General features: G+C 29.6%; 4 protein-coding genes across 5 annotated transcripts in view; 2 read left to right on the top strand and 2 right to left on the bottom strand.

The window, feature by feature from the left end:
• Positions 1 to 19,795, top strand: part of nahoda — an 81,274-nt gene that overhangs the window by 47,567 nt on the left and 13,912 nt on the right. The gene's annotated exons all lie outside the window — the stretch shown is intronic.
• LOC135961682 (uncharacterized) lies at positions 3,745 to 6,559 on the bottom strand. The gene is made up of 7 exons (XM_065513220.1): positions 6,282 to 6,559; positions 6,032 to 6,210; positions 5,509 to 5,962; positions 5,263 to 5,441; positions 4,747 to 5,200; positions 4,501 to 4,679; positions 3,745 to 4,438 (listed from the first exon to the last, which is right to left on the bottom strand). The coding sequence occupies exons 1-7, from the start codon at positions 6,493 to 6,495 to the stop codon at positions 3,845 to 3,847; spliced, it is 2,253 nt and encodes a 750-aa protein (XP_065369292.1). The 5' UTR covers positions 6,496 to 6,559; the 3' UTR covers positions 3,745 to 3,844.
• On the top strand, positions 9,955 to 10,860 carry LOC135961817 (uncharacterized). The gene is made up of 3 exons (XM_065513431.1): positions 9,955 to 10,179; positions 10,241 to 10,395; positions 10,454 to 10,860. The coding sequence occupies exons 1-3, from the start codon at positions 9,999 to 10,001 to the stop codon at positions 10,694 to 10,696; spliced, it is 579 nt and encodes a 192-aa protein (XP_065369503.1). The 5' UTR covers positions 9,955 to 9,998; the 3' UTR covers positions 10,697 to 10,860.
• On the bottom strand, positions 14,104 to 15,011 carry LOC135962296 (uncharacterized). The gene is made up of 3 exons (XM_065514145.1): positions 14,750 to 15,011; positions 14,533 to 14,684; positions 14,104 to 14,467 (listed from the first exon to the last, which is right to left on the bottom strand). Exons 1-3 carry the CDS (start codon positions 14,925 to 14,927, stop codon positions 14,171 to 14,173), a joined length of 627 nt encoding a protein of 208 aa, XP_065370217.1. The 5' UTR covers positions 14,928 to 15,011; the 3' UTR covers positions 14,104 to 14,170.

Raw genomic sequence — 19,795 nt, 5'->3', positions numbered from 1 at the left:
AGAAATTCAATTTAAAATTTTTAAAAATTTTGTTAAACAAATTTCAGAATTTTTGATCATCACATGGAGATTTATTGACAACATAATAGGGAATAAAAATGTGAAAGAAGTATGTCAATACCTCCTATAGTTTTTCCGTACCTGCGATATAAATTTTGCGATTTTCAAGAAAAACTAATTTATTGGCCATATTTTGGCGAATCAGCCCAATTTCCTTACTGTTATTAATTTTAAGTAAAATCTGTTCAGGATATTATAGTCCTGATAATTTCAAATATAGTACGAACGTTTTCCTAAAATCGGAACACGTTAACCCTTAAATCGTAAAGGTCAAATGTAAAATTTTTCAAAATTTGGAATTTGTAATGGAAAGATATCTAAATTTTATAGTATATTTTTGGCCGATTTTGATGAAACTTAAGAAAAATATAACATGAAGTCTAGTATTTACAATAACAGCACAAAATTGGAAATTAACCATTAAGAGAACTTGGGGTCAAAATGACTGTGTTTTTCGTGATTTTAAAAATTTAGGATCATTTGGACCCCAAGTGCTATTAAGGGTTAATTTCCATTAGTACACAAATGGAAATTAACCCTTATTATTGTAAATACTAGACTTCACGTTATATTTTTCTTAAGTTTCATCAAAATCATTAAAGGGATCATAAAAGAGTGTTATATTGTGCCGAATCATATAACCCCACCACCACTGTAATACGCGAATCGATTTTCGTGCATTTTGTTTAAAAATATTTATCTAGTTCTTCCGATTTGGTTAGTTTTATATTATATATTATATTATATATATTTTGATCCAAAATTTTTTACCGATGCAACCTATTTTTGAATACATAAGTTAGCTATTAGCAATAAATATTTGTGCTAAATTTCAGTTTTCTAGACCTCCTATTATTTTATTATTTTTTAACGGCGAACGAACATTTAGTTCTCAAACATTTTTGATCAACAAAGAATTTAATACTTATAAATCCGTACCTCTAGATCGTCTTATAATTTCATAAAGATCCAGAATATAAGTCGGCCAATAAATCGATTTGTTACAAAAGAAATGACAAAATCCAAAATTTGTTACGACGTTTTCTATATATGACTTAATCCAGCAGTTAGATTTTTGCATACATATTACATATCTGTGTAAAATTCTATTTGAAATCTATTCTATATTTATGTAAGTTAATACGTTCTTTCGAAAGTAGTCCTTATATGGAAGCTATGACCAATTATGGCCCCATCTCCATAAAATTCGGTATGGCTATTTTTATATCTATTAGGATAATTTATGATAACAATATTTATGCCTATTTAAATGATTTCAGAAAGTAGAATTTATAAGGAAGCTTTTGTCAAATATGGACCCATCAAAACAAATTATTGTTCTGTGATTTATTTTTACATGAAACTTATTTTTCCTGAATTTTGTACCAGAGAGCCATATTCCAGTAAGAAATGTGTATGGTGGCTAAGAGAAATCATGGACTGATTCCTATCACAATAGAGCTTATCATTTTATCATGCAATATATTTAAAGCAAATAGCTAAACAATAAATAGCCCTATCGTGCCAACAAAAGACAATTTCTCGAGTTCTGTAATAATAAACATTAGAAGCACGATTTTTATATCCTTGCTATAATTTTAGCTAAAAGATGAAATATTGGTTTGTGATTATACAATTGCTTTGATAATAATTTGTTTCAGTTAATATATTTTAAAAATATAATAATAATTATATATATTTCGCAGTTCATCCATTTTTAAAGTTTTATGATTAACCGTTTATGGTTGTTATATTTTACACGTTATCTAAAACATAAGGTTGAATTATTGATAGATTCCCATTAGTCACTTTTTAATAACGATTAAAGTTTAAAACTATAAAATATAATTAAATGGATATATGTATCATATAAATATATAGTTGGGGTATTCACAAGGTCTACTATTTGGTTAAATTGTCATCATGTCCTAATATACTACGATAGTTTAATCAAATTTTTGTTGTGTTTCAAACAAAAAAGATCTAAACTAATAAGACTGTTGAACTATATAAAATAATACTTTTTTTGTATAAAACACAACAACAACTATTATAATATATTGAGACATTATGACAATATGACTAATAGCAGAATACCCCAAGTATATATTATGTACATTTTATGTATTTACAATAGCAATAAATGTTAGTCGGTTAAACCAGAAATAATTACCTTGAAGTGTTGACAGTTAAAAGAAATATAATGCATAAGTTCGTGGTTTTAACGAACAATTATCATTCAATGAATTTAAACAAAAATTTGATTTGGAAGTAATAAAAGAAAATTTTAAATTTAGTTAAAAATGTATTTAAAAGTACGAAATTAAAAATATCAATGAACGAAATGTAAAGATAATTACCTTTGACATACATATAATTGCTCAATTCATATGGTCATATTGATATAATGTCCTTATATTTCACGACTTGGCTCGAATATGATTTAAATCTGGAGACCCAAAATGTAGCAAAATCGTATAACGTTTAGATTTTGTACATAAAGTATCTTAAAAATTTAATGTTAAAAAAAATTAAAAATTGTTTTTTTTTATTTAATTTCATCTATGGGTAGAAGTAAATATAAATATAAAACATATTTTTTCGATTCGATTAATTTGGGGGCCGATTATGTCGATTAGAAACAACCTAAGTTGGACTAGCGGATATATTGATGTATCAATCGTGTATGAAAGTTATTTTGGGGGTTCGGAATGTCGATTTTAACAGACAGAAGGTGTTTATAAAATATAGACTTTTTAAAAAACCGGATTTCGGTAAGTAAGATTTGAATGAATCATTAGTAAGATTTAGCTTAAACAGCTTGAATGCGTAATTAAACTACATCAGAAACATTTGGCCTGTTGATAATAGGTTGGAAAATATTTAAACTAAAAATATATATCCAAAATATATCTAAATTATAAGTGCTGCGGGTTAGGCGTATACAAAACTTATTTGTGCTGAATTTGGTTTGGATATAACTAAGATATTTATGAGAAATTTGGTTTGGATATAACTAAGATATTTATGAGAGCTTAACTATTATCATATAGGGCAATCGTATGTGGACTAAGAAAAATGATTCTAACCAAATTTAATAATTTTCTCCTTGGGGCAATAGAAAAGCTTGTACAAAATTGTGTCGAATTATCTTTGAAATTGCGACCTATAGTTTGATTACAAGGTTTACATGGACGGACGGATAGACGGACTGACATCGCTTAACCAACTCAGAAAGTGATCCTGACTGATCTTAGGATCACTTAGAGTTGGGATAATATTTACCTCCCCACTATTGTAGTGTATGGTATAAATATTACTTAAAACTAAAAGAAAATAAATAATGCAAAAGCATCAAGTATTTTGACGTAAAACTCTCCAGTTTGGCCAAAACATTTTCTTTACAAAACCAAAAGGGCATGATTGGGTTGGTGAAGAAACTTCGTAATACAATGATCTTTTGTGTTTTTAGACTTTTTAAAAGCCCTATATTTTGTAGATTTCCGCTCTTTAATGCCAAATTCAATGTTTATATTCGTAAATTTGTATCATAAAATAGATTGCGGCATTAAAAATACTAAAAGAAGAATTTCTGGATCCTATAAAAGAATATTTCATTGTTTATGTTATAAAACATTAACTCAAAGATTTATTTCATAGTTTAACTCAAAAATTTGTCAATAACATTTGTTCTTTGTAAGGAATCATTTTTATTCAACATTATATGTATCTATATTCTCTTAAATATACATAATTTATATTACAAATACATATATTGGAAACATTAATTTGATACGAAGAAGACAATAATTATATTTATAATAAAAATAAAAATATGAGAGTTTATACCACTAGTTCCACTGCCATCTGAACCATTGCCAGTTCCCCCATCTCCTGAACCACTACTTCCATCTCCGGATCCGCCCCCAGATCCTCCATCGCCCGCATCATTTCCGGAATCACTATTTCCGCCATCACCTGTATTTTCTCCACCCGAACCACTACCAGATCCACCTTGATCTGAACCGCCATTACCTGAACCACTACCAGATCCACCTTGATCTGAACCGCCATTACCCGAACCACTGCCAGATCCACCCTGATCTGAACCGCCATTACCAGATCCATCTCCAGAACCACTACCCGACCCACCATCATTTGTTATTACTTCAATGTCATTACAACCACTCAATTCACTTGGTTGACAAATCATGCAATCAACGCTTGATAAACATGATATTTGTTCCTCCAAAGTATTAGAACAGCCTCGAATCACTCGTTCGCCTTCTTGTTTAACAAAACAATATTCATTTGGAGTACGTGAAATGCCGCATCTTGATGGCGCCAAACTTTGTGGGTTAGTGCGACAATTGGCATCCTACAAAGAAAGAATGTTTAAAACATACTCTAGCAAAAATTTAATTCAAAATCTATTCATACGCTTTCTGAATCACATTGTATACACTCAAATGAACTTGATGCCAAATTGTTGCATAAATTGTCGTTACACTTGAAACATTCACTCAAAGACAGAGAGTCTTGAGCTGTTGTATCAACATCACATTTGTGCCGTAGTTCTTCGGAAAGCTGTTCCAGACATCCTTGCGCGAGTATAGTTTCTAAATAAATAAAATATTCAAAATTATTTCCATTCCATTGTGATTTTGAAATTAGCATTTGACTTACGTCCATCAAATACAGTTACACAGATGTCCAAGTCATTAAGACACTTTTGTGTGGCCTCATAGGTGGTGCGTAAACAATTTATACCTCTACATTGATGACATATCCGCTCAGCGGTATTACCTGACTCATTCCCAGATCCACCTTCTCCACCCGAGCCATTCCCAGATTCACCTTCATCTGAACCTCCATTACCCGAGCCATTACCAGAACCACCATCTCCGGAATCACCATCATATATAGTTACATCCATGGCATTACAACCACTCAACTCACTCGGCTGACAAATCATACAATCTGCGCTTGATAAACATGATATTTGTTCCTCCAAAGTATTAGAACAACCTCGAATCATTCGTTCACCTTCTTGTTTAACAAAACAGTATTCATTTGGAGTACGTGAAATGCCGCATCTTGACGGCGCCAAACTTTGTGGGTTAGTGCGACAATTTGCATCCTACAAAGAAAGAATTTTTAAAACATACTCTGGCACAAATTTAATTCTAAATCTATTCATACACTTTCTGAATCACATTGAATACATTCAAATGAACTTGATGCCAAATTGTTGCATAAATTGTCGTTACACTTGAAACATTCACTCAAAGCCAGAAAGTCTTGAGCTGTTGTATCAACATCACATTTATGGCGCAATTCTTCGGAAAGTTGTTCCAGACATCCTTGTGCGAGTATAGTTTCTAAATAAATAAAATATTTAAAATTATTTCCATTCCATGGTGATTTTGAAATTAGCATTTGACTTACGTCCATCAAATACAGTTACACAGATGTCCAAGTCATTGAGACACTTTTGTGTGGCCTCATAGGTGGTGCGTAAACAATTTATACCTCTACATTGATGACATATCCGCTCAGCGGTATTATCTGACTCATTCCCAGATCCACCTTCTCCACTCGAGCCATTACCAGATTCACCTTCATCTGAACCGCCATTACCCGAACCACTACCAGTACCCTCGTCTCCTGAACCACTGCCATCTAGTGTTATATCATTAGCGTTACAGCCGCTCAATTCACTGGGTTGACAAATCATACAATCGGCGTTAGATAAACATGTGTTTTGTTCTTCCACTGTGCTGGAACAACCTCGAATCACTCGATTTCCTTCTTGTTTAACGTAACAATATTCATTTGGCGTTCGCGAAATACCACATCTGGTTGGCAATAAACTAAGTGGGTTGGTGCGGCAATTTTCATCCTACAAACAAAATATTTTTCTAAAATTTATATTTGATCGAAATTCATTAAAAATAAAATCTACTCGTACACTATCAGAATCACATTGAATACACTCAAATGAACTTGATGCCAAATTGTTGCACAAATTTTCGTTGCATTTAAAACATTCTCTGAATTCCTCAGAGTCTGGACTTTGTGCGTAACCGCCACATTTGTTGCGCAATTCTTCTGAAAGTTGTTCCAGGCAACCTTGAGCCAGTATAGTTTCTAAAAAAAAGACGCATAGTTATTTGCATTTAGTATGAGTTTGAACATTTACTCCACTTCATTTCACTCACGTCCATCAAATACGGTTACACAGATGTCCAAGTCATTGAGACACTTTTGTGTGGCCTCATAGGTGGTGCGTAAACAATTTATACCACGACATTGATGACATGTCCGCTCAGCTGTAACACTGCTGACATGTACGTGAAGCAATAGCAGGATAACCAAAGCGAATTTGTTGCACAAAATACAAGGTGCAGTTATTTTGTTTTGGTTTGACTGCATTTTATGGCCTCTAGAAAACTAATAATGACAAATTCAACTTATTTTTTACAATTATTGTGAGTCTTTGTACATAGTACATACATACTTCATTAGCTAGATTGTAGTGCAGTTGGATATCATTTGATCAATAGAATTTTCCATAGTTTATTTTTTGAGTAGCCAATTTGAAAATCAATTCGCAATGTAATCTATCGAATATTGACATTACTAAATAAATACTTACTTGTTGATTTTTGTATGATGAATTTGTTAAGTGCTTCCCTTTTCCATACCCTACATTAGATTTTTCATTAACCAACTAGTTGAACGGTATAAACAAATATTGAATTATCTACCATACCTAGTAGGGAAATCGCCAAGGAGTCATTTTCGTCAAACCAACATTCATTCCAGAAATATATGTTTAACTTTAGATTAAGAGTTTTTCATTAGAATTGAGCATCCTTCATTGCAACAATAAATATAAATTAATGAAAAGTTTCATTCATACAATGAAGAATTATGAACGAATTCGTTTCGTTTACATACCGTTATCGTATCCAATCGTTAACTTTATCGTATTCAATCTTAAAAATATCTGGTACATTATACACCTTTTTTTTTAAATTATTTCATTAATTATTCTTAAATGCAGGAATTTTTTACTGAATGATTTTGTTATGTTCATGCAAAATTATTGTTTATAATACATTTTGTTTATTTTTATGGCTTAATTCCCCTAATCACCCATAATAGTTTTGTTTACAATTTAAAATTTACAAGTACTCGTGTTATAAAAAAAATATGTACAAATGTTTGTACAATATATAAAATATTTCCCTACCGAATATTTAATCACACTATGTTTCTTATTTTAGATTTTTTATTGCGAATTTTATTCTTATCGATTGATTAATGAAAAGATTGTGAAATATAAGAAGTCCCGAAGCGCCACACATATTTGGTTGTGTCAAAATTAATTTAGCGATCATAAAATTGTTTAAAATAATAACTAATTACACCTAATTATCCATATAAGTACACACAATTTTCATTAATTCCTCGATAAACTTCAGTTTATACTAAGTTCATAGTATCATGTGAAAGTTTATAAATCAAAGACTTGATTTGAATTGGAATTGGAAATATCTCTTGGTTCTGAAATTATTAAACACATTTTCAAGAGTTTTTTGATCTCCCGAAAATAGGAGTAGCTACGATATGTATTATCTTAATGCTTAAATAGTATCTCTAAATTATAAAATGATCTATAAATTCCACACCATATTTTCTTCCTTATGGTTTATATTCAACTTCATACATTTCGTTTGGTTAATTTAAATGCTAAAAGAAAAATTTATTTATGAATGGAAAATACCTGGCAACAGTTTATATGTATGAATGGCATTTTTTTATATTCGATTTTATTTCGAAATTATAAGTACCTGCACGCAATACTTTTGCGATTAACGATCAAGTATAAGTATTTAGATAGATATTTTTCAAATCATTGGAAATATGACAGAAAAGCAATAAAATAACCTGTTATTTATGAAATCCTAATCTAAAATAGCGATTAGTTAAATATAAAACTTTATAAAAAACTATGTTTGTACATATATTGTATGAAATATGATCCAGTTTAAAGATCCCCAAAGATTTACGCAGGTACTTGGAAACCCCAAACTGCTTTATACACTGAACAAAATTATATTAAATAATTTACACGGTTTCATGGTTTGATATACTATAATCCAGTGGTTGGCACTAGAATTATTCGAAAAACGTTTTTAGAAATGTATTTTGTTTTTGTAAAAACATTTCCTAGCTGTCAAACAGCTAACTACTGATATCAAAAACAGGGGATAAATAAAGACGTAAGACTTTCGCGTAGTACAGCAAAACATTTTATTTAGATTTTTATATACATATGTATTTATATATATGTATGTATGTATACACACCTTTACAAAAGTATACATACGATCGACTTATTGGGCTTTTTTGTAAACATCTATTATATAAAAATACAAGGCCTGACTCATTCATTCACTCACTCACTCATGACTGATGAAGCAGTGAATGAGTGAGTGAATGAATAAGTCAGGCCTTGTATTTTTAAATATATAGATTTTAGTAACTGTGTGTACATGTGTTGTGAAAAAATTGGTAAATATTTGGATACGCTGTTATCAAAAAACTGGAGTAGGGTGGGCAAAAATGTTGAAAATTTAATTTTCAAATGCGAATATCTCCTAAGCTATATGAGAAGATTCTACGTGTATAATGTTTTTGAAATCGGAACTCAAACCAAGAAATAATATCGTTTTAAAAATGTAACATACCGAGGTGTCCTACTTTGAGGGGCCTTGGTCGCACCCCTGGTGAGCCCACATTCAAAACTTAAACTCGACAACACTTCTTCTTCGCGCATGTGAAATTTCATTCAAACCAAGCTAACCATTTAGAAGTTACAGATTTATTTCCCTCTTTTTTTTCTATACCACTGTGTGTCGCTTACGATAAAATTAGTTTACTGTAAAATATAAACATTGACTTACGATAAAATCTTACCCCCTATATTTTTTATGCTATTAACAATTTTGATATTCTGAGAACGTTAAAACATCAGTCGGTCCATAAAATTTTAATTTCTGCAATAAAAGAAAAATTTTAAAAATGTCGCTTACGATAATTTGGTGCTAAGGGCTCGAAATGTACAAAAAATGTGTTTGACTACCGTAAATTCAATTGGTTTTTTTATTTCTCTTTGAGCTTTTCGCTTTATTTTGACAGATATGCCAGTTGATATCAATTTAAAAGTTTAAAATGAAGGTTGGATAATGGGATAAATCTCATGATTCCGGGCTTTTTCGATATATTTTCTTTGTGTGGTGCTTACAATTTTATAACTTTAAAATTTTCTATTGCAATATTAAATATTTATATGATAAAAGTTTCAGAGTGTATTTTTATTGGAACAAATAGATTTCTATTGTAATCTTAACTAATCTTTGACACATGATAAAGTCCATAATTTAAAGTTAATTTGATTAGAAATACGATTCAATCTAAATTCACCTTAATACTTGTATACATACTATTTATAAGTTCTTAATAAGAAATATTGTAAAAACCAATTTAAAAAAATATATACTATATAACAAATTCTATATGTTTAAATATAATATGACCTCGCACATGTGAAAAAATGTTAAAACAAATTCATTTATTTATTTATTTATTTATTTATTGAATGCTTGTTGAAATTATGTGATAAAATAAAATAAATTAAATGCACATATTTATAATAATAATAATAATATTGTTTTACACAAAAGATAATAAATAAATACTCGTACTTAAACTTTTGAGCATCAATTGAATTGATAATATGAAGAGTTCTCAATTGAACAATTAAATGATTCACATTTGATTTGTTTCCAAACGGAATCTATAAAATGGTGTCCATTCTATACAACAGATGTTAATGTTAACTTGATATTGAATAATAATAAAAGAAAATGAATTCAAAAATTATTGTTGCAACGGCTGTTGTCTTGCTGGGTCTCGTGCAGTTCTCGGTGGCCAATAAAGCAAAAACTTGCTATTCCTGTGAAGGCATTAATTGCATGCGGACCTCAGTGAGTACCACGAAAACTTGTTCAGATCCACTGGATTATTGTGTAACCGTCTTTGACAAATGTAAGTTTCAATTGTTTCATATAAAGTTCTAAATAAATTCACACTCGTTTGCAATATTTAGTTAATGTTATCCAAAAAGGATGTTCCTATGAAGTACCCGAATATTTACGCCAACGTTGTGATGCCAACACAATGGAATGTCACAAGTGTAATTCGGATCGTTGCAATAATTTGGGCCAAGTTCAGTTTGCCTGCATACAATGTGATTCTAGCAAGGTGAGGTTTAAATAGTTAATTTTTATATGGATAAACCACTTAAATACCACTTTGACAGGACTCTAATTGTGCTTCCTCAGCCTCTACACTAAGTGCTGAACGTTGTGGTTCTCCCACCGCTCCCAATTCATACTGTTATGTTAAATATGAGAACGGTGCTACCAAACGTGGCTGCTCAACCACTGTGACTGATCAGATCGCTTGCTATGCCGATGCCAATTGTTCACTTTGTTTGGCCGGCGACATCAGCGGTTGTAATAGTGTGGATTTCACTCCCGGTTCAAGAGCTAATCGCCTTTAGATGTTACAAACAAACCCATAAACCAACTATAAACTAAATATGTATTTTGCACCCGTCTAGTCGTACGTCAATAGAATTGTTGCAATAACATTTTGTGGACGTCTGACAGACGTACTCGTATAATAAAGAATAATCTAATAAACGATAAGTTGAATTTGAAATTGTCGCATGTATTCGTATAATAAAAGCATAATACAAATGGGTATTGGTAATATTTTTAGAAATCAATAAATGGCCATAAATAACTAAATTGTAGTATGAAGTAGTTAATTTCGGTCTGAACGAATTATAAACACCATGTACAGAGATTTATACATTCTACACCAACACTTTATTATTTAAATTTATGTTTTCAGTTAAAATGAACCAATATAATTTATGTTAAAACAATAATGAATCATCGAATCATGTTTCGCCTCCTCATTGCCAAGCTCGACCTCTAATTGAATGGTAAACGTTGCTAATAGCAACTTGCTATCATCTGCAAAAGAATAGTTAGAGTTGGATTTTTGATGTATAAGTACATTTAGAAAAATAAAGAATAGATTATTTGATGAAATCCCATATACAACTCATATCGTGTTATCTCTAAGAAATCTCGATATAACTCTTAAAAACTCGTATTTAACAAACTACCATTTGATATACTTTTCATAACTTTAGAAAGTGCACAACAAAATACTATTGGGCGATACTTTTCAGGATTTCAGTCCCTGAAAAGTATCGCAAACTTCAAACATACAGGATATACGATTTAAAGTACTGAAAGTGTTAGCTAATGATCCATATGGGACAATGAGAGTTATTTTGTACATATTTGCTATCATTTTATTACTTTCAGGAAAGTGAAAACTACTTGCGAATAATTCAGTCAAAAGGTTATCTTTTTAAACTGGGTCAGATAATGTGTGGTCATATTTTAATAGAAACAGAATTGTGGAACTAGCGTCATCCTTTACTCTTTTAACGAATGGCATGAAGCTTTTACTGTCAAGGAGAGCAGTAAAATCATTAGCACGAAGACGATATTTATACAGAGCTTTTACATATTTGTCACACGAATCAGTTTCAGCATTTTTATTATTATTATTATACCCTTCACCTTCGTGATAAGGGTATATATGTATAAGTTTGTAATTTCCACAATATAATTTTCCGACCCTATAAAGTATATATATGTATTCTGGATCCTTATAGATAGCGGAGTCGATTAAGCCATGTCCGTCTGTCTGTCTTTTGAAATCAATTCTTTGAAGATCCCAGATACCTTCGGGATCCAAATCTTCAATAATTCTGTCAGACATGCTTTCGAGAAGTTTAAATCAGCAAAATCGGTTCACAAATGGTTGAGATATGAAGAAAAAACCAGGACAACTTAGATTTTTTACATATTTTTGACCTACAGTGGTGGCCAGGAATTTAAGACAAATTTTTTTTTCTAAATTCCATGTAATTTTCAATTATTTTTTAAATATTTCCACAAATATGTATGCATGAGGACTGTTTTAACATACAAGTGTGTTTTATTCGACTTTGTCAATTCATACATATTCACTATGAACACATAAAATTTTTCTACAACTTGACCAAATTTTTTTTTTTTAAATAGACATATTTTCTCACATTTATATCATTATAATATTATTATTATAAAATATTCGGACCAAATTTCGTATTTTTAGTTCCATTAGTTTCGGTCATATCATGTTATTAACAGCGGATGTTCGCTGAGGTGGGTCAACGTATTTCCACATATCTTTGTCCATATATGTTTTACCGATTTATCCAAACATTTTTCAGAAACTAGAAACATTAATAATAAATTTCATAACCTTAGAGGTCCTTTTATTTTGGCTCTATCGCACTTAAAATTCAGTTGATGAAAAAATTCAAGTATTTGTCTTAAATTGGTGGCCACCACTGTATATCTGGATTACTATACATAGATATAGACAATATGGATATCTAATGATAGATATTTCAAAGACCTTTGCAACAATGTATACAAGACCATAGTAAGTTGGACCTACAATGGGTCAAAATCGATTTTTTTTCACTAAAAAAAATTTAAAAAACCAAAAAAATTTTTAAAATTAAAAAAAAAAAAAATTAAATTTAAAAAATTGTAAAATAACAATTCAACATTTTTTTTTTTCAAAAAATGAAAAAAACAACTTTGGAAAAAAAATAAATTTTGTTTACCTAAAAATATTTAAAATTTGTATTTTGAAGTATAATTAAATTTCTTTAATGTAATGAAAGTTCTCAAACATTTTCACCTTGTCATAGTCATGTACAAAATACCAAGTCTCCAATTAAAATTCCGAAAGATATCGTTGAACTCAACGATTCATTTCTTAGATAAAATATTTTCAACGTTTCATAGCTGTCGTTGAAACGTTAAGAAGTTCGGAGAACAAAAAGGATTCGGAAATCGTACAGTACACAATAGAAAGAAAGTCTAATTTTATAACACATATGGGCAATCCCACGAGAATGACTACCACGACCGAAAACCCAAAAACCCTTGAAACTTTTTTTCAAGATGATTTGAATAGGAGAAAACACTAAAATATTACTATATGTAAGTATTTAGAGCTTATTACAACATTTTATATAGTTTAAACTGACTATATTGAATTTTTTAATTTAATTGAAATATTTTAGGCTAAAATTGCGGTTAAAACTAAGTTCCGAATTAGCATATATGTAGTATGAAATGAATTTGACTCTGATTGTTTATTTGATATTATAAAATGGTTTATTGATGTAGTATATTTCCCATTAATTTTTTTAGTTTTTGTGTACATATATTTACAGAATATGTATATATGTTTTATTATAAGAGAAAAATCTGTCACGTACGGTATGTCACGTACGATATTAAATTTTATTTTTTATAAAATCATCCAAAGATTGTTTTTATTTAAATATAACGGATTTTAAAGGAAAAATATTTCGCTCTCACGTTTCGAAAATTTTCGCATATTTCTACATGTACTTCAAAATTACTTCCGTTTTATGTCACGTACGATATACCCTTATTTCGCTCGATATTTTGGACAACAATGTTTCGAAAGAACTTTTTATTATTTTAAAATATAGTACCCTCTGAATGGAACATAAAGACCAAATTATTTTTCAGATACTCTTATTTTTGCAAAATCTATTCCACTCTATAGGCGTACAAATGTCACGTACGATGATATGGAATTGCCCATATATCAATGAAATTAATTAATTGATGTTAATATAACTGATTAGTGACCAGTGTTAGACCTTCGTCATTAAAAATATAAAATTAAATGGCAAAAAGGGTAAAATAATTCATAACAGCATTTTTAACCCTAGTAGACCGATTCTAAAGTGCTCTAAGTTTGCTAGACAGTATAAATGAGACTTGCATATTATTAATAACCAATGTTTTATTATCTTAATAAATTTTACCATACAAATGTATATCGATGTTTAACTTCACAACAGTGTTAACACAAACCATGCCAACAATATTAAAACACTATAAATTGTTACACGTTTACTGCCAGATACAATATCATCAGCAGTCTCCCGATTACAGGCTTCTTCACTGCCAGGTATACACATTTCACACGAGTTATCTCCCAGACATTTTAATTGTTCTGTTGAATCTATCAAGCAACCTCGTTCGATATTATCCGTCGATTTACGAGTGTAACAGTAACTATTCGGGCTAGTAGAGATGGGGCAACGAGTTGATGCCAGAGTTGAAACCGCACTGGAACAATCTTTATTCTAAAAAAATTATAATTATGCCGTTTAACATCTGTCGCACAAAAAAGCTATATTTTAAGACTTACATTTTCGGAGTTACATTGCAGACAGGATATGGCTCCTCGGTCATTACATAGATTCTTATAGCATTTGTGGCACTCGGTATCAGACATGTTGTCGCATTTATTGCGATATTCTTCAGGCAATTTTGAATAACAACCTCTGGCAATAACAGTTACTGCAAAATGTTTAAAATAAGATCAATAAATTTAAATAATATGTATATTATAATTATTATCATACATCCTTCAAACACCGTTACACAGTTATCCACTGGATCTACACATGATGCTTTATTCTGAACCTTTGAGGTCCTTAAACAATTTATGCCCTCACAACTGAAGCACTCTTTCGATTGTACGCCGTACAAACATAAAACAGTAAGGATTAGTATAATCAATTTTAACCGCGTTTGAAACATTTTTATTGAATTATTTTAGTAAAAATTTTAAGTTAAAACCTGTCCCATGAATTTATCGGTGACTACTAAAAACTAAAGTTTTGTGCAATCGATTGATGAAAATGCAATTGACTTTCAAAATAAACATGAATGCATCAGAACAATTGTAAATAGTTTTATCTAGACACTCAATCTGAAAAACTAAAATACACTTCAAAATCACTGATAATGGGAAGCAACTCATACTGCGAGTACACGTCTTTGTAAGATGTTTGATTTAAGTTTTGCAACGATTTAATAATCTTGGGAACAGAAAAGTACAATACTTGAGGACTTTTTTTCTATAATTATTATTATTTCTATTTGCAATTTAATTAAACAATTTCATTATTTTAAGTTTTGTAAAAAAAACTTTAACAAATGACGTTCTTAATATGGGTATTCATGTGTTGTTTAATTAATATTTTTATAACATTTCTGTATATCGAGCCCTTAGCGCCAAATTATCGTAAGCTACATTTTCTTATTGCAAAAATTAAAATTTTATGGACCGACTGATGTTTTAGTGTTCTCAGAATATCAAAAATAAACGAATTTTATCGTAAGAGACACATAGTGGTGTAGGAAAAAAAAGGGAAATAAATTTTTAACTTCTAAATGGTTAGATTTGTTTGAATGAAATTTCACATGCGCAAAGAAAACTCGACAATACTGAGTTTAAGTTCTGAACGTGGACCTCATGGGCCGACCAGGGGCGCGACCAAGGTTCCTAAAAGTAGGGCACGTCGGGTGTGTTACATTTCTAAAACGATCCTATTTCTTCGTTTGTGTTCCGATTTCAAAAAATTTACACATATAAAATCTTCTCATGGATACCTAGTCGTAGCTATAAATTATCCCTTATAGCTTAGGAGATATTCGCATTTAAAAATTCAATTTTCAACATTTTTACCCACCCTACTCCAGTTTTTTGATAACAGCGTATCCAAATATTTCCCGATTTTCTCCAGTTTTCTCAGTAAAAGTTATATGCATTTGAATTTAAAAAGGTGAATTTTCGCTAATTTTTTGGGAAAAAATAACTGTTTTTCTTTTTAAGTTATCGCAAAAAAATTCTAAGAGGATGTATAAGAAACTTATACTTTCTGAAAGCTAAGTTTTCATAACTTTACCAAAGGCATGTAAAAATGGCCGTATTTTTTTACGTTTTTCCCCAAATAAGTCCCTATATTTTTTCGTTTGTAGAAAAATATTTTCTTCTGGACTATATCGTCCCATCAATAAAACAATAGTTTATAAGTATATACACCACTATTTGTTTATTGCATAATAAGAATCTACATAACTGATTCTATATGTGGTCAAAATTTGGTGAAATTCTACTTCCACAAAGTGGGTCAAAAGATCAATTGAAATATTACTTTTGTTCTAGATGTCTACTAACACAAAAATTTTAAACTCAATTATTTCGAAACGGAAAAAAATTATACACTATTGTTTTATTAAGGGGACGATATACAATTTGTATATGATCCGAAAAGAGAACTTATTGCAAAAGCGTGTAAAGTAAAACTTGGCTCACTTAAGCGTGCCAAGTCGCCTCCAGACCTATCCAATCTTTGCCAATTTTAAAAATTTAGGTTTAAGTAAAAAAATTCTAAAAAATCCAAGCACCGATCCTCGAAAAAGCTTCATATTTGCATAACCCTATATCTTATTTAAATACATACAAAGTAATTTTACAATCACATGGTAAATAACATCACACTAGGCACTTTCCTTAAAAAACTCAGTTTTGGGAACGCATTTTCTCCGTTTTAGGAATTTCGATATTTGAAAATAAAAAATGTAAAAAATTATAACCATTGATTTAAGGACATTTGGATCTATATTACTTCCTAATTTTCCTAAACCGTTAAAATTGTATATTTTTGTTCAAAATAAAATTCTTAATAAATGCGAAATTAACGCTATGCTCTGTTTTGTTATATCTTATTTCTGACTTTCTGGTTGAATTTTCCGTTTTGATGTATTCAGGGACTTATAGTAAAATTTCACGTATAATTTTTTTGCAGAACATTTTAACCCCTTAAATCCCTGTTTTAATGGTGGTTTTTAAACTTTTTTAAAAGAAGGGCAAAAAAGACCCATGCCTTGAGGATTTAGAGGGTTAACATATTCTACAAAAATATTCTCCGTAACATTTTACATAACTTTGCTGAACACATTTTATGCCTAAAATGTAAGGATCATATGGTTTCTTATGAAGATTAACAATATTAATGTTCCAGAGTTGGAAAACTTTAACCTCCGCTCAAATGAAATTCAGATGTAAACTTTCAAAACGCCAATATTGGTCGAACCTTGTAATTTTGGAAAAAATTTGATTTTGTTGTATAGTGTTATTTGTTTCATATCAGAAAGACGGGGTGACAATAAATTTCAATATTATCAAATATTTAATAAAAAAAATTGAATTACATTTTTTGGTTGAAATTTAATGAATAAACCAATAATTAAAACAAGTATTATATATTTAGTAACATATTTATATTCAATTCCATTTGACTGAGACAATAATTTTGAAATTTTTACAAAATAAAATGGACTTAGCACTTTTGTATATTTATAGTTATTTAGTTACAAATGTATGTCGGTTAACCGAAAACCGATTTTTTAAAAAATGCCATTTTTCGGTTAACCGACAAACCGGTTTTTTAAAAAGTCGGTTTTTTATAAACACTAATAAGGGGTTTATAATATAAATTTAAACTAACATTATTATCATTAATTTCTCAGAATATCTATGAATTATATTTCAAATATAATTCATTAGAAAAGTTAATTTTCCTTTTTTAAATAAACATTTTTGCTGTTTTTTTCACACAGAGAACCAAAACTAGTTGAGAGAATCGAATTTATTGTCTACAAAATTATTCAGTCTAAATGACAGATTTTTTCTATTTTGGCTTAAAACTATTAGTTGGGTTAACTAAAATTAGGTTATTTAAACCGTAATAATGGGTTATGATGAAATTTAAAAATGATTTTTAATAGGATTTAAAAAAAAAAAAAAATATTTTTTTTTATCCAAAATTCTAAACCTCAAATAAAATGTACACCTCTAAGGGCCATTATTACAACTCGCCGTTATAGTTAAAGTTACCTTTTTCTATTGCTTAAAGATACCTTTAACTATAACGGCAAGTTGTAATAATGGCCCTAAATATTATACGATTTTGCAAAAATTTTCAGCATTGGTTTTTAGATGACGAAAATCGGGAACAAAAACGTGCAAAATAAGAGCCATCCTAATGCGCAATATATCATGTTAATTTTAAAGTGCTACATTTCTACCCACCATTGTTTAACAATTACACTATTTAATTATAAGCTTCTTTTTTTTTGGAATTCTTGAAAAAAGTTAAAAAGTGTTGTAACCTGCAACTACTCAATTTCATGCCTGTGATTATGGTGCAAAATTCTTTTTTTTTGCATGTAGCCGTTTGAAGCTTCTTTCATTCGTTCACATTCATTAATATTTACAGTTTAGTTAGTTCTATTATGATTCGACAAAACAACTACAACAACTAACTACTGCTGCAAATTAAACAACAACAAAATAAATAAATAACGAACACTTCGTAGATACATATGTATGTATATTAGGGTGGTCCCTTTTGTATGGACGAAATATAATGTGTCGATGTTCTTAACTAAAATGAAAGTTAATTAAATATTGGTATCATGTGAAAGGCACTTTCAATGTCTCATCTGAATTCTCGTTATTGTTATAAGCCTCATAATTCACCGAAACGGTTTTTTCCGTTTTTCGAAATTCAATCTGGTATGAATTTTATTTGAATTTTCCGAAGTATATTTTCTCTCCGATCTAATGTTAGCCATATGTTTAAGACAATCACAATAAATAAGATCAACCCTTTATATTTCATTATGCTGTAAAACAAACATTTTAGTTTAACTAAAATGCCTTGAATTATAGTCTAGCAATTGAATTAAAGTAAAACAAACTAAACATAAATTCAGGCCATATGTGTTTTGTTTGAGAGATATTTAATTTTTTCAAATATATTTCCAGTTGTAAACATAATTATATTTGCATTCAAGTCAACTTCCAACAAAATGTTCAAGTGCTTGAATTTTTTGGGCTTTGATGCTTATTGGGTAATAACTTTAATGTTTTTGTTTATTTTTTTTACGATAAATGAAACAATGTGGTTACTGCATAATAGAGAGTTTATGGCTTTAAAACTTTATAGATATTTTAGGTAAATATTTTGTGTATTTAAGATATAGCTAATCGTTATGAAAAGAGGTTTTCCAAAATTCAAATAAATTTAAATTTGATTGAATTTAGAAACACGGAAAAACACCTTTCGGTGAAATTATTTGAGGTTTTTTAATTTAAAATAATGATTCTAATTCTAATTGTAATTGTGAAAATTTTTAAAATTTAAAATTTTAAATTTTTGCAATCAATTACAAAAGTTGGAATATTTTTCGATTTGTGAGTTAATTTTAGACACATGATACCAATATTTCATATGTTTCTCTCATAAAGACATTAAAAACATTTAATCCAGAATGCATTAAACTTTTTATTTGTGAAAATTCTCTATTTTTTTTTGCCTGCTCTAATGTATATATATATATATGTATGTATATATGTACGTCGAATGCAGTCACAGAGAATGTTGCCAACCAACACACGATCGACAAATAAGTACTTCATATATGTATGCAGTTAATTATTGCACATCGGTTCATAGTAACAGGTACATTCCATATAAACATACAGATTTTTTTAGACTTGGTCTACATTATATTAAATCAATTAAGCACTTAAAGAGGCCCAAGCTTTTTTCGTA

Source organism: Calliphora vicina, chromosome 5 (genome assembly GCF_958450345.1).
Source record: "Calliphora vicina chromosome 5, idCalVici1.1, whole genome shotgun sequence".
In the NCBI taxonomy this organism is placed as follows: Eukaryota; Metazoa; Arthropoda; class Insecta; order Diptera; family Calliphoridae; genus Calliphora; species Calliphora vicina.
The sequence above is the reverse complement of the archived record's forward strand: the minus strand, read 5'-3'. Positions and strand labels throughout refer to the sequence as shown.